This window comes from Phanerochaete carnosa (genome assembly GCF_000300595.1).
Source record: "Phanerochaete carnosa HHB-10118-sp unplaced genomic scaffold PHACAscaffold_10, whole genome shotgun sequence".
NCBI classification, from domain to species: domain Eukaryota; kingdom Fungi; phylum Basidiomycota; class Agaricomycetes; order Polyporales; family Phanerochaetaceae; genus Phanerochaete; species Phanerochaete carnosa.
In genome coordinates this window covers 958,413-970,879 of record NW_006767637.1, presented here as the reverse complement: position 1 = coordinate 970,879, position 12,467 = coordinate 958,413, and the positions used below count along the sequence as shown (strand labels likewise).

The following is a 12,467-nucleotide window of genomic DNA, read 5'->3' as shown; positions in this document are numbered from 1 at the left end:
CTCCAACTTATCTTTCCTGATTTTTGCGCTCAACTGTCCTTGACACCTCATCTGTGAAGTGCAAGTGCTTCATGAAAAACAGCCAGCGTGACTTTTGGGACAGCATGGATGCGAATCTCCGCAGCTTGCGTGAGAAACTGGGAGGTGATGAGACAAAGATCAGCGAGTGCGTCACACTCTCATATAACTTTACTCCGTGCACTGCTGATCTTCATCGCAGCTATTTTCGTGACACATTGGAGGATCGCCACATTCATGGTGTAGAAAACATGGCAGAATCGGCTTCGTTCCCTCGGACCACCAATGTGTGGCAACAGGAAATTGACGAGATTGTCAATAATGCTGATTAATGTAGTAGCAGCGTGACCTCCGCATATATATACCAAATAAACAACTAATTATCCACACATTTACTGCCTGTTGTGCACGAAATTGTACGGCGGCAAGAGGAAATCCGGTCCAGAAAAATTGACCGACTTATGTGCGAACTGCTAATGTTACACGGAATCCGCACATATGTGTTGCGGACGTACGCTCGGGCGTGTTGCAGACGTGAACTCATACGGTCCGAACGATGTCGGAATACTCCTGATTTTCAGACGCACTGACTCTTGAGATCAGACGCGCGGCTTCTGCTCTCCGCGAGCGCTTTTCACCTGGTTATCACCCGTGCGCAAGTTGGCGGTGTACTGCTCGATGCGATAGTCATTTGATGTTGCAGACCGCGGAACAGCTATTTTTACTTGCTTGGTCTGGCGCATGTTCCGTAGATCCACCTTACGTCTGAGGTATCTTCGCTTGCCATGCATGGTGGCAGGTCATGATAAGCGGACCAATAAGCACTCAATATTCAATTCAATATTCAATATTCAATCTTGAACCCTCGGTTTCATATTAGCTGACCTTTCTCAAGAGCTGTGTCCACACAGACGACTTGCCCTCGCATGATCGGACAAGCAATTGTTTTTCTTATTGTACTATCTTGCGGTATCTCATGCCCTGCCTTTCGCATTGTACGCCACCCGGGCGCCAGTTTTGATGCGCCTGATGCGCCTTCTCCCTAAGCGCCACCGCCGTCTAAGGATCCGCGTGCACTCGGATCCGAACCACCATATGCATCATCGACGTTGATGCTGCCACAGCATCCTCGATTTTATTCTTGTTGCAATATCAGCGGAACCAGATGGGAACGGTGGCGAACGCCGGCGTCTTCGCCTCCGTGTGCGGTGTATTGTTCGCTTCTCACGACAATAGGCATAAAGAATGCTGTCAGCCTCAAATTTGAAGCAAACAGCGGCAAAGATGGCACTGTTCTCGCCAATTTTGTTTGTTTGTCCCCTTGCCACTGGGACGTATATAAACCCTCCCTTGGACTTTTCCACTACCCCCTTGTGCCTTGCGGCCTTTCTTGCTTGCACTTTTATAACACTCACCTCGAGAGAGCCTTCCATCCCTCAACAACACCTTCTTTTCAGGTTCTTTATCGACTCTTGAAGGGTCCCGCATTCCTTTACGCTCTCTCGTGCAGCCAAATTCTACCATCATGAAGTCGTTCTTCCTCGCCGCCTTCGCAGCCACGCTCGCGCTCGCTCCCTACGTTGCCGCACACGGCTCTGTGCACAAGATTGTCATTGACGGCAAAGAGTACGACGGCCCCGCTGTTGGCAAAGGCCCTCTGAGTGAGTTTTTTTTGCCGCTTTCGGGATCCGGAGGCTGGTTCTGACCGAGCGCGTCCAGGCGGCAGTCCCATCCGCGCCATCAGCGAAGTCGATCCCGTCAAGGGCGCGACCAACCCCAGCCTTTCTTGCGGACAGAACGCATCTCTGGCCGACACGACTGCATCCGCGAACCCGGGCAGTCAGCTCCAGCTCTTTTGGATCAACGGCCAGGGAGGACCGGTGCGTGCTTTGCTTTACTCTTGCGGTACTTCCTTTCTAACTGCCTTTTCTAGTGGCCCCACAATGCAGGCCCTATCATCAACTACATGGCGTCTTGCGGCGGCAACGACTGCAGCCAGTTCGATGCCTCCAAGGCTGAGTGGTTCAAGATTGAGCAGTCCGGTGTCCAATCCGACGGCACATGGGAACAGGCTGCGCTCATGCAAGGTCAACCCTTCAGCCTCACCCTGCCCGAGAACCTGAAGCCAGGAGGCTACCTCCTCCGCAACGAGATCATCTCCCTTCAGCTCGCCATGTCATCCGGAGGCTACGAGTCCTACCCGTCCTGCAGTCAGCTCCTGATCGGCGGCAACGGTAACGGTGTCCCCGACGAGACGGTCCAGTTCCCTGGTGCTTACAGCGACAACGACCCTGGCCTCCTCGTTAACGTATGTTGTAGCTCTTCACTGTATTTGCTCTTAACATCCTAACCATGGCCTCACTGCAGATCTATCCTCTTGCGGGCCCGTACGTCTTCCCTGGCGGTCCCATCTCCAACCTGGCGTCCTCGGCCGCAAGCGGCATGACCGGTGGCAGCAACAACACCTCGTCTGCTGGCGGTGGTGCTGGTTCCGCATCCTCCGCTGCACCCTCTGCTGCTTCCTCATCCGCGGCCAAGCCCTCCGCGACCGCCTCTCTCGCGTCCGCCCCTGCGTCTGCGTCGTCTCCCGCGTCGACCAAGACCTGTGGCTCGAAGAAGCGCATGGCGAAGCGCCACATCCGCCACGCCTCGCACTAAGCGTGCCTCCCCGCATTTTCCTCCATCTCCCCCTCCCGCCCTGTGTAACGACCTCTCACTTTCATATCGCTATCTATTGCGCATGTCGCGCGGCACACTCGCACTGCGTGCGAGCGAGGCCCCCATAAGTGGGCTGTGCCACACACGTACTTTACGGCTCTAACGACCCCGCCATCACGCTGTGCTTGCATATTGCTGTATCGCTTAGTCATTAGGGCTGTCTGGTGTACCATACTTACTCGTTCTTTGCTGTCGTTATCATATGTTGCCGCTTGCGGCATTGTGGAATTGTCCTGCCTGGCGCTGTGCTTATTGTGCTGTTTGTGTGGCGATAAGTAACCGAGATGAAGGTCTTGCTTGGTCGCGCCTGCCTGAAGGCTTGAGGCCTGACGATGTGCCGCCGCAGTGACGACGTCGCAGGGGTTCCTAGCTCGCGACGACCGTGAAGAAGCTATTTCGTGTGCGCATAACGTTTAAATTATGTAAGGGTACATTACATCGGTTGGTCTATCGTACCCAGCCTCGGGCCTATATACATGCTATGAAAAAAAGAAAGATGTGGGGGTATAACGCCATGGAGAACGCTTCCACCAGATACACCCGCTTAAATACCCCGTCACACACACCTATTACCGCTGCGTCGGCGTCGGCGGGAGGGTGAACGACCCTCCGATGGGGCTCCAGCCCTCCTCGCCGCGCTCCTCCGAGCGTATGAGGCTCGCGATGCTCGCCGTGTGGCGATGGTTCTTCTTCGGCTGCGCGCTGCCCTGGCGCATGAGCGGCGTCGCGGATCCGGGCGCGGGCGGCACGGGCGAGCGGTACGTGATGTCGACCTCCTCGTCGCTCTCGCGCTCGTCGAGCTCGTCGAGGTCGTACGCGTCGCCGGCGCGCGGGCGCTCGCCCTCGGGGATGTCGTAGATCTCGTACTTGCTCCGGCGCGCGGCGAGCCCGCCAGGCGGCGCGGTTGCGGCGGCGCCCTTGAGCTCGTCGGGGAGCAGCAGGTAGAAGGCAGCGACAGCGAGGCACGAGCCGCCGACGACGTCGATCAGGTAGTGGTGCGTCATGTACATCGTCGACCAGAAGAGCAAGCCCGCGTACGCCCACACGTAGCGCGTCGTCCACGGGAAGAAGTGCGAGATGAAGAGCGCCTCGAGGCAGGCACATGCGGAGTGCAGCGACGGGAATGCGCCGAAGACAAGGGGAGAGTTGGTGAACGCGGTGTTGTACCCGTTCGCACCGAACAGCTTGTCGATCCGCAGCAGTCCACCGGGCGAGCCGGGCATGTTGTAGTTCGCGGGTGTCAAGCCGTGGATGACTTCGTACCATGGCGCTGCGCAAGGGAAAAAAATCTGGATGAGCACACCAAGGAGATTCATGTATCCGAAGATGCGCCCCCATTCGTGTAGAGCTTCCTTGGGTCGGAAGAGCCAGAGGAACGCTGCGACGACGAACGGAATAGAGTAGTGACCGACGCCGTACGGTATCCACGCGAGGATGTCCAGTATAGGATGTGTGAAACGCGTGAGAATGTCTGAGATGTTCGCGCCGTACAGCACGGACTCGAGCGTCGGCAGGAGTACGACCGAGATGTCAGGCCGGTAGTCGGAGGGAATGAAGCGATTGCTATACCACGACAAAACCCACAGCAGAATCGGTGTCGCAGGGAAGAAGAACTGGGATGTGAACGGGATGAGAATGAGGACGGAGTAGAGGATGGGCAGCAGCAGTTTGAGCGGGAAGCTTGGGGCTTGCATGATGGCTACCCAGAACGTCGCGAGGAAGATCTCGAAGAGGTATATCGAGTCGGAAAGGACAAAGTTGTGTTTTCGAAACTTTTGGATGGTATCATACGGCGAAAGCGACTTGTCCATTCGCCCAACTGCAGCGACGAAAGCTGTCCACACTGTCCGGAGCGTCCGACCTAGACTGGCCATGTCTGCGGCTCCTCAGTTCAGTGGCACACCGACATGATCAGTATAGAAACGTACCTAGTACCCAGTACTACCACAAAGCGTCGCGAGGTCCACGAATTCTTGCAGCGATAATCAAAATGAAAGTCTGTAGTCGCGGGACAGACTCAGCCAGCTATACACGTAAGCCAGAGAGTATCCTGGCGCACCTAATCTCCAAAGCTCCCACAGTTCTCAGCAGTGCCTCTAAGTATTCTGCTCGTGGACAAAAAACGTTGCCGGCTCTTGCGACGACGAGCGGATGGGAGGGTCCAGAGTGCGCGGACGGCGCGGTTCCCCGGAGCTTGCTGTAATGGTATCCGAGGTCTGGGTTTAGAAATGATTTAACAGGAGACCCGGAACACCTTGTTTCGTAGAGACGCCAATTCGAAATGCTCTTTGCTTCCAGCTGTCACCTCCCCTCCTAAAGGCCGCCGCGATGAAACTGAGCAACGCATTTGCCTTGTTCGAAGAACTACGTCTGGCGGTGCAGATAGCGTTTCTGCCGACCCTCAAGGCGATTTTGCGCAAGCCGGGCCTGCTCCTTCGCCCGACGCTCCTCTCGCGCGAGTTCATGTCCCACGTCTGGATCGCCTTCGGAAAGGACATCGACGAAAACACTCGCGAGCTCAAGAACTCCTTCCTGACGCCGAACGCATACGGCGTAGTCCTTGACATCGGCGCAGGTACGCTCTTCTGCTCTCGGCTTCACACAATTTTTTTCCCCACTGACTCGCCCCCCGCGCGCTACTACTACTACGCGCCAATCTTGCAGGCTTCGGGCACACCGCGCGGTACCTCGACCGCACCAAGGTCACGAAATACGTCGCGCTTGAGCCGAACGCGAACATGCACGCCGAGATCCGGCGGGTCGCGGGCGAAGCGGGCTTCACAGAGGCCGCGGGCACGCTGCTCGTCGCGCCTTACGGCGCTGAGGACATCGGCCTGCTCGTCTCCGCGCTCGGCGGGCCGCACACGGTCGACACCGTCATATGCATCCTCTCGCTGTGCGGCATCCCCGAGCCGCGCGCGACGATGCGCGCCCTGACCGAGCAGGTCATCCGGCCGGGCGGCCAGATCCTCTTCTACGAGCATGTCCTGAGCCGCCGCGCGGACGTCGCGTGGTGGCAGCGGTTCTGGACGCCGCTGTGGAAGAAGGCATTCGACGGGTGCTGTCTCGACCGCCCGTCTGATATCTGGCTTGAGGAGCTGAACATGTGGCAGAGTAAGGACCTGTGGTGCAAGGAGGACGAGGACGAGGAGAGTCTATGGTGGCACAGGGGTGGGAAGCTCGTCAAGGCGGCGTAACTGTAAACTGTGCTTGGATTAACAGAAGAACAGGCGTTCTGCCAATAGATAACACGTCTGCTGATGTACGTGCTAGGATATACTATGCTATGCGTGAGTGTTCATGAATATGCGTCAGGTCCATGATATGCTGCAAACAAGAAAATAATAATCCGCGCCTCGAAAGTCGGAAGAAATTCGGAAAAAGATAATCACAGCGCAGCTCTAAGAGTCCGCGCTATAACCCTAACTCCCTCTCCTCCGTTCTCGACACCACTAGTGAGAGCGTCGGCGACGGTCCCAGGACAATTCAGCATCACGGCGAGCTCGGGCTGACCGATATAGAACCACGCCGAAATGGCCTGTCGCAGAGCGCGTGCGTCAGTGATGTGCGGATACAGAGCGCAGAGAGCGACTGACGATCATAACGTAGAAAGCGACCATGATCAGGCCCTCGCCCCAGTTCGTCTTAGAGTCCGCCGTGACGTAGTTGACCAGGAAGCAGGAACCGAGGACGATCGCGAGCTCGTAATAGTCTAGCGGCCCCCGGTATTTTAGCAGTCTATTGAGATGTGAAGCTACAGAAGGCTCACCGAAGAGCAGGTGCATAGGCTTATCGATCCACCACCCAAGGAGAACGAGGAACGGCATCCAGAAGAGTGTAAACTGGATGCTGAGGTCGATGGCACGGCCCTTAGCGAGTTCCGAAGGTACCAGCGTCTCCTTCCCGATGATATGGTTCCATACCGAGCGTGCAAAGTAGGCAATCGCGATACACCCGTCGGCCGAGAAAGATACAATCGGCAACAGGATGAGGCCGAACCACCTAACGGGTAATGAGACACCAGTCAGAATAGAAAAAGACGAGACGCACTCTTCTTGGATGTGGCCAGCTTCCCGGACGTTTTCGATACTCTCTACGAGCTGCGAGCGCCTGTCAGCGTCGTTGGAAGCCGTATCAACAGATGCGAAGCCAACTCACGAACTCGGCGGTCGTGGCCATGAGCGCGATGGTGATCATGAGCAGCGTCACACACACGAGCGGGTGGATCTCGGGGTTGACGGTCTTGAGGTGCTCCTCCTGGATCTTCTGCTCGAGCGGCGCGTTCGGCGCGAGCGTGCCCGCGTTGCCGTCGCCCGGCGGGTTGTGCAGAAAGATGCGCGATCCGACGTAGACGACGAGGAGCACGACGGCGAGCCCACGGCTCATGCGCAGGATCTCGTCGCGCATGTGGTCCGTGAGCACGTTCCCCGAGTACGTGAGCTGCCCGTTCGAGGCGATCGACTGTGCGCCGCGGTCCAGCGCCGCGAAGAACGCGGTGGGCAGGAGGATCGTGAGCACGCCGACGGCCAGGAGCGAGTGGTTCAGCTCGTTGGGATGCGGGTGCAGGTTCTGCTCCCAGATGGTCGCTCCGCCCGCGAGAAAGGCTGTGCCCGGGATGAGGAGAAGATGCAGAACGACCACGCCTGGGGAACGTGAATTACAGGACTCCACACCATAATGCATCACATACCTACGATAGTCGCCTGCAGCAATCGAAGTCTGCTGATATTAGCACACGCCAAGCCAGCAGTAAAGTTTGCTTACTCGCAATTGCGCAGTAAGACAATTGCCAAAGTCGCTTCTACAGCACTGTCACCATGAGTTAGATTTGAAATCATTTGGCGTACCACCGAGATTACTTACTTGTTGAGGGTGATGATGACCAAATCTCCAAGGTCTTTACCGAGGTACAGCGCCATTTGCTCGCCGCCCAAGTCGAACGTCTTCTCGAGAGGAATGATAGCAACAAAGCACACTGAAGGCAGTTATGGCATGCCGACTCGTTTGTGGGAGTGCACGTACACGCAAAGGTAACTTCATGTGACCAACTTTTCTCGAAGTGAGACACCCATGCAATAGGCATAACGAGAAAGAGTATATTGATCCCTGCAGAGCATACATGAGGAACCATATAATGAACCATGCGGCGGACGTACATGAGCTCAGTACCACGTTCTTCACGCTCTCCCTGAAGCCTGGTACACGCCTTCCCTTTCCCCGCAGACGGTTCCAAATCGCGCGCCTTCTTGACAGGTATTGCTCGTACAGCGTTGGGTCGTGCGAAGCGGACCGACCATTTCCACTTGTCAGCTGCGAAGGATGTTCACTGAGGGACAAACAGCGTTGTAAGTGTCCGAGTTCAATTGTGTCCGCGCTTGGCTCAGCGGTGGCCACTCTGGCGTACCCTCGTTCGGCGTCAGACATCGGCGGCACGGCACTGCCAAGTTCCGCCATATGAATATCGCTAGTCTCCTTGCTCGAGCTCGACATTGAAGAGAGAGAGAGGAAGGGGGAAAGGCGGTAGAAGACAAGAAGAGAGACTTGCCAAGAGTGTCCTGCCTCAAAGATCTGTTTTATGTGCTTCCCTGCCAGCGCTGTCCCAAGATGCCAAGAAATTAAGGGTGACGGCTTGAACGATGGAGGTGCCTGTGCTAACAGCAACTGGTGGTGCCGACGGGCGTTCTAGACATGGTTATGCGCGGCCCAGCGCAGCGCCGGTCTGTTGCAGCGGGGGTGAGTCGGCTGCAAGGTAGGCAGGATCAGGATCACAGCGATTTCCAAGTTGGAGGAAAGCTGCTGGAGCAGAGCGGCCGACACGTGCTGTTCACAAGACTCTAATGAGGCGAGTTAGGAGACCTCAAGTTCGAACTTGCCCGTGGCAGCATGTAACATGCATCGTTGTGGACGAAGCCTGTCAAGGAGAATCGTCGTCGTGAGCGACAACGTTCGCGCGGCTGTGTCTCGTGCATATCGGATCATATTCGGCAAGCGTCGCAAGCTTTCCCACGCTTTACCCCGCATCAAATGGCGCGCAAAACACATCATCAACGGTGCCTTTCAGCAACCGTATCCAACAACCGCCCCTCGTCGCTGTGAACGGAGCAGAAGAGGGCCTCTTGGATAGCACCGTCGTAGACGGCAGCGTGTCTTTCACGGGGGCGTCACCCAGCCGATCACGTTACCGCACCGAATGCCGTTTGGCGCTCCGGCTCCCGTCATAACTCGCGATTTGGCAGCGTTCCGTGTGTCTGGCAAAGTCGAGCACTTCCCCGCTAACCTTAAGTACGCACATGTAACCATATCAATACGTATATATTCCCAGCTAACATCTGCAATATGTATATCAGATAGACGTACTAGACGTGATGAGCCTCCTCGTCTTGTCGGGCTCAGATGTCGACCAAGTCGTGTCAAAGTTCGAGGTCAACGAACTCATCAACCTCATGGCGAGGGTCTTCGTCAGCCTTTCAGCCTCATCTGCAGCCAGTGCAGACTGCACGGACGTTGTAATACCTCATCGCAGCACGATCTCCAGCCAGAATCATCACACCCTCTTCATGCCCTCCCGCCTCGCACCCTTGGCGGGGACTGCCATCAAGATCGTGTCCGTTCCGACCGCCCAGGCGCCGAGCAATGTCAAAGAGCGGGGCTTGCCCGCCAGCACGATGGTGCTCGACGAACACACGGGCGAGGTCTCCGCCGTCGTGAACGCTCGCAAGCTCACTGCTCTTCGCAACGCAGCAAGTCAGCAGCTGATCGTTAAAAAATATAGTCTTGGCATCTCACACGGTTGCTCCGACAGGCTCTCTTCTTGCGGCCAGCATGCTGAGCCAGGGAGCTCCACAGAGCTTGGTCGCTTTTGGCGCAGGAGCGCAAATTGCCGCCCATCTCTCCCTTTTCCTATCCCGGTTTCCTTCTATCAAGACTTGCAACATCTTTAATCGAACCATAAATAAACGGATGGAGGATTTGTTGCTGGAGCTAGGTCGCAAATTCGCAGACCGTGTCAGAATCTCCGGGAACCAGCTTGTTCTCGAGAACGGCCAGGAGAATCCAGACATCCGCCTGATCCTGCGCGAGGCTGACATCGTTATCACAGCCACGTCTTCTACGGTGCCCTTATTCCCTTCGAGCTATGTATCGCCTGGAACATGCTTGTGTCTGATCGGCTCGTACACACCAGCGATGTGAGCAATCGCCAACTGCGCATACCAATAGTTGGATGACTAACCACGCGACGAACAGGCACGAAATCGATTCGGACCTTGTCAAGCGCGCGAGTCGCGTCGTCGTCGACTATCGGGCCGGGGCAGGGGTGAGCATAATTTTCTTGCGTGGTGTGACGGTCTTCTGACCATTAGAATATATATGATAGTCTGAGGCGGGCGAGCTCATCTCCGCAGGTCTGGGATCTGACGATGTTGTCGAGCTGGGAGAGCTCATCACTCTTTCTGGGGGGAAATGGACACGGAATGCCTCGGCTGTTTCAAGGGTGCGCAAAGGAGACGTCACGATCTTCAAGTCGGTCGGCGTGGGCGTGCAGGACGTCGCGATCGCCCACGCTGTCGTTCAGAAGGCAAAGGAGCTCTCCATCGGGTCGACCATTGAACAGTATCAGTGAGCTGCCCTTGTTGCGTAGAGAATTGATTCAAGCAATGGCATTTGCGAGTCATCAACAAGGGAAAACTGTCGGAGGTGGTGGAAGTGAGAAGCATGAATAGCATATACATAATGGCAAAAGGCATGACGTGAGAGCAGAGCGCAGGAACCGCGGTTCCCGGTACCGGTATGTTCTGTCCTTACAGACATTGGCTGTACTGTATACAACAGTTCCTCGTCAGCATCAACACCATGTCAAGCTACCAAATGCACCCACATATTCGCTAGACTCAACGCACGCGTACGGAGCAGCACAGGCCGTCGGGCCAGTGTACCTGTCGAGATACCATCAGCCCTCGGAAGCCTTCTCCACGAACACAAGACAAAAGCCTACCCAACACCACCGCACTGCGCGTAGTGCCCAGCCGTCGCAGTGGACGTACTCGACGGCGGCGGGGGCGCGGCCGACGACACCGACGACGGCGCAGCCGACACGGTCGACTGCGGCGGGGGTGGCGGGAGCGCGGTGCTGCCATCGCAGCTGAACACCGACGGACCCGGGATCGTGTAGCTGCTGAGGGTCTCGTAGATGTTGATCTTGATGCCGGGGTCCGTGCCGCTGTACGCGCCGGGGAAGCTGACCGTCGCGGGCTGTGCGCTGCCACCGCCGGTGATTTGGAGCTGGGCACACTCCATCTGTCGCGCGGGGAAGAGAGGTCAGCGTCTAGTGTGCGGTGTGCGGCGCGGAGGGGAGGGGGGAAGACACACATAGAACTGGGCGCCGGGGTAGCTCGAGGCTGCGTGCAGCGCGATCATCTCGTGGCGCATCAGGTACTGGCCTGCGGGGATGCACTCGGGGATCGTGAAGGTGACCTTGCCCTTGTTCGCGATCATGCGGTCGACGCCCCAGGTCTGGTTGTTCACGTCGAGGCCGTCCTCCCAGATCTTGAACCAGCTGAGGCCGGTAACGTCCGTCTGGAGTGCATTTGGTACCTGCGCACTGGGAGGATACTCAGCCTAGATTGTACAGCGGCCGTCTGTGCACTTACAGGTAGGTCATGACCGGTCCTGAAACGGGACAAGACATGCATTCAGAAAAGGTGTCGTACAGAAACGAAAGGCTAGTGCTCACCCTTGTGACTGGGGTCGACTGGGTCGGCAGAATCGCTCGGGTCTGCACCAGCCAAGGTGTGATGCCACTCTGCTGTGACCGTGGCACCAGCTGGGACGGTGATGATGACATCAGACACGGGCTGCTGGAAAGGGTTCTCGACACCGTTGCAGATGAGGCCGTTGGAGGTGACATCCGTGACAGGCTGTATGCAGGACGCGGCAAAATGATGAGCACATCCGAGATGGACGCCACAGAAGAAGTGGACATACGCCGTCATAGCTTGGCACACGAATGCCGTTGATGTGACCCTGGTCAACACCGTTGACATACACCTCCTGGAAGATGGTGTGTGCAGACGACGACAGGGCCATCGCCGCAAGGATCACGGAGGCAGAAAGAATACGCTGCATGGTCGGGTCGATACCTGGAGCTCGTTCGAGGGGCTAGTGGACCTGAGGCTGTCGCGGAGTTTCGCAACATCGGTTCAGACATATATATAAATCACCAATATCTGTCGATTTAACCGTTATCAGCATTGAGCTAGGGATTATGAGTCGAGTGACCTGCTCACTTTGAGCACGGAACCCAATTTATCCGTGAATTTCGCCTACTTCTCGGGACTTCACTACTTCTTCACGCTTGGCACTGATCCGCAGGCACCAGTCTCTATCTAGTTATAATTGGACTGTATAGCTGTCGTGCTTGTGTTGTTCAGTGAAGGACGTGCCAGACCCGAAGATTCTGTGCGGGGATGCGAAGGAATGCGGGGAGGTGGGGTAGGATGAATGAAGACCTCTAAGGAACGGATGCATGAGATTTCAGAGTTTCCAAGGCACAGCTCACCTTGATTCTATCGGGACGCGAAGGTACGAAGGGATAATATCTAAACTTCCAGAATCAATCCCGACGATCCGCGCCGGTATCGAGACGTCGCGGCTTGGTGATAACAAGCGTCAAGCAACAAAGTCTCGCTCTTCGACCGACAAATTTGAGATTAGATCGTCTTAAACATAAGCTG

The 12,467-nt window shown here is 56.3% G+C and overlaps 4 protein-coding genes across 4 annotated transcripts; 1 reads left to right on the top strand and 3 right to left on the bottom strand.

Moving 5' to 3' along the window:
- Positions 1-104: 104 nt before the first annotated feature.
- On the top strand, positions 105-3,028 carry PHACADRAFT_213022 (glycoside hydrolase family 61 protein; the record flags this gene model as incomplete). Its single annotated transcript, XM_007400213.1, has 6 exons — positions 105-166; positions 221-332; positions 1,529-1,679; positions 1,738-1,898; positions 1,952-2,326; positions 2,386-3,028. The coding sequence occupies 6 exons, from the start codon at positions 105-107 to the stop codon at positions 2,674-2,676; spliced, it is 1,152 nt and encodes a 383-aa protein (XP_007400275.1). The 3' UTR covers positions 2,677-3,028.
- Positions 3,029-3,147: 119 nt separating this feature from the next.
- PHACADRAFT_263101 (uncharacterized protein) lies at positions 3,148-4,859 on the bottom strand. Its single transcript, XM_007400212.1, has 3 exons — positions 4,796-4,859; positions 4,665-4,734; positions 3,148-4,612 (listed from the first exon to the last, which is right to left on the bottom strand). Exon 3 carries the CDS (start codon positions 4,608-4,610, stop codon positions 3,306-3,308), a length of 1,305 nt encoding a protein of 434 aa, XP_007400274.1. The 5' UTR covers positions 4,611-4,612; positions 4,665-4,734; positions 4,796-4,859; the 3' UTR covers positions 3,148-3,305.
- A 364-nt stretch (positions 4,860-5,223) lies between these two features.
- PHACADRAFT_263099 (uncharacterized protein) lies at positions 5,224-8,238 on the bottom strand. The gene is made up of 12 exons (XM_007400211.1): positions 8,141-8,238; positions 7,893-8,062; positions 7,759-7,842; positions 7,600-7,711; positions 7,501-7,545; positions 7,427-7,455; positions 6,895-7,379; positions 6,787-6,836; positions 6,506-6,738; positions 6,333-6,448; positions 5,399-6,274; positions 5,224-5,309 (listed from the first exon to the last, which is right to left on the bottom strand). Exons 3-11 carry the CDS (start codon positions 7,817-7,819, stop codon positions 6,125-6,127), a joined length of 1,281 nt encoding a protein of 426 aa, XP_007400273.1. The 5' UTR covers positions 7,820-7,842; positions 7,893-8,062; positions 8,141-8,238; the 3' UTR covers positions 5,224-5,309; positions 5,399-6,124.
- A 598-nt stretch (positions 8,239-8,836) lies between these two features.
- PHACADRAFT_263097 (glycoside hydrolase family 61 protein) lies at positions 8,837-12,459 on the bottom strand. The gene is made up of 13 exons (XM_007400210.1): positions 12,293-12,459; positions 12,021-12,244; positions 11,719-11,960; positions 11,468-11,651; positions 11,385-11,403; positions 11,104-11,335; positions 10,730-11,031; positions 10,613-10,670; positions 10,112-10,553; positions 9,980-10,051; positions 9,539-9,921; positions 9,084-9,480; positions 8,837-9,018 (listed from the first exon to the last, which is right to left on the bottom strand). Exons 3-9 carry the CDS (start codon positions 11,857-11,859, stop codon positions 10,536-10,538), a joined length of 954 nt encoding a protein of 317 aa, XP_007400272.1. The 5' UTR covers positions 11,860-11,960; positions 12,021-12,244; positions 12,293-12,459; the 3' UTR covers positions 8,837-9,018; positions 9,084-9,480; positions 9,539-9,921; positions 9,980-10,051; positions 10,112-10,535.
- Between the last annotated feature and the right edge of the window lie 8 nt (positions 12,460-12,467).

Excerpts from the sequence above, each read along its gene's own strand:
- PHACADRAFT_263101 (XM_007400212.1), bottom strand. The coding sequence starts at position 4,610 with ATGGCCAGTCTAGGTCGGACGCTCCGGACAGTGTGGACAGCTTTCGTC.
- PHACADRAFT_263099 (XM_007400211.1), bottom strand. The coding sequence starts at position 7,819 with ATGCCTATTGCATGGGTGTCTCACTTCGAGAAAAGTTGGTCACATGAA. Across the intron at positions 6,449-6,505 it reads GCCTATGCACCTGCTCTTCG|ACTATTACGAGCTCGCGATC; the intron begins GTGAGCCTTCTG and ends GGGGGCCGCTAG. Across the intron at positions 6,275-6,332 it reads TCGCTTTCTACGTTATGATC|GCCATTTCGGCGTGGTTCTA; the intron begins GTCAGTCGCTCT and ends GCTCTGCGACAG.
- PHACADRAFT_263097 (XM_007400210.1), bottom strand. The coding sequence starts at position 11,859 with ATGCAGCGTATTCTTTCTGCCTCCGTGATCCTTGCGGCGATGGCCCTG. Across the intron at positions 11,032-11,103 it reads ACCCCGGCGCCCAGTTCTAT|ATGGAGTGTGCCCAGCTCCA; the intron begins GTGTGTCTTCCC and ends CCCGCGCGACAG. Across the intron at positions 10,671-10,729 it reads GCGCAGTGCGGTGGTGTTGG|GTACACTGGCCCGACGGCCT; the intron begins GTAGGCTTTTGT and ends GTATCTCGACAG.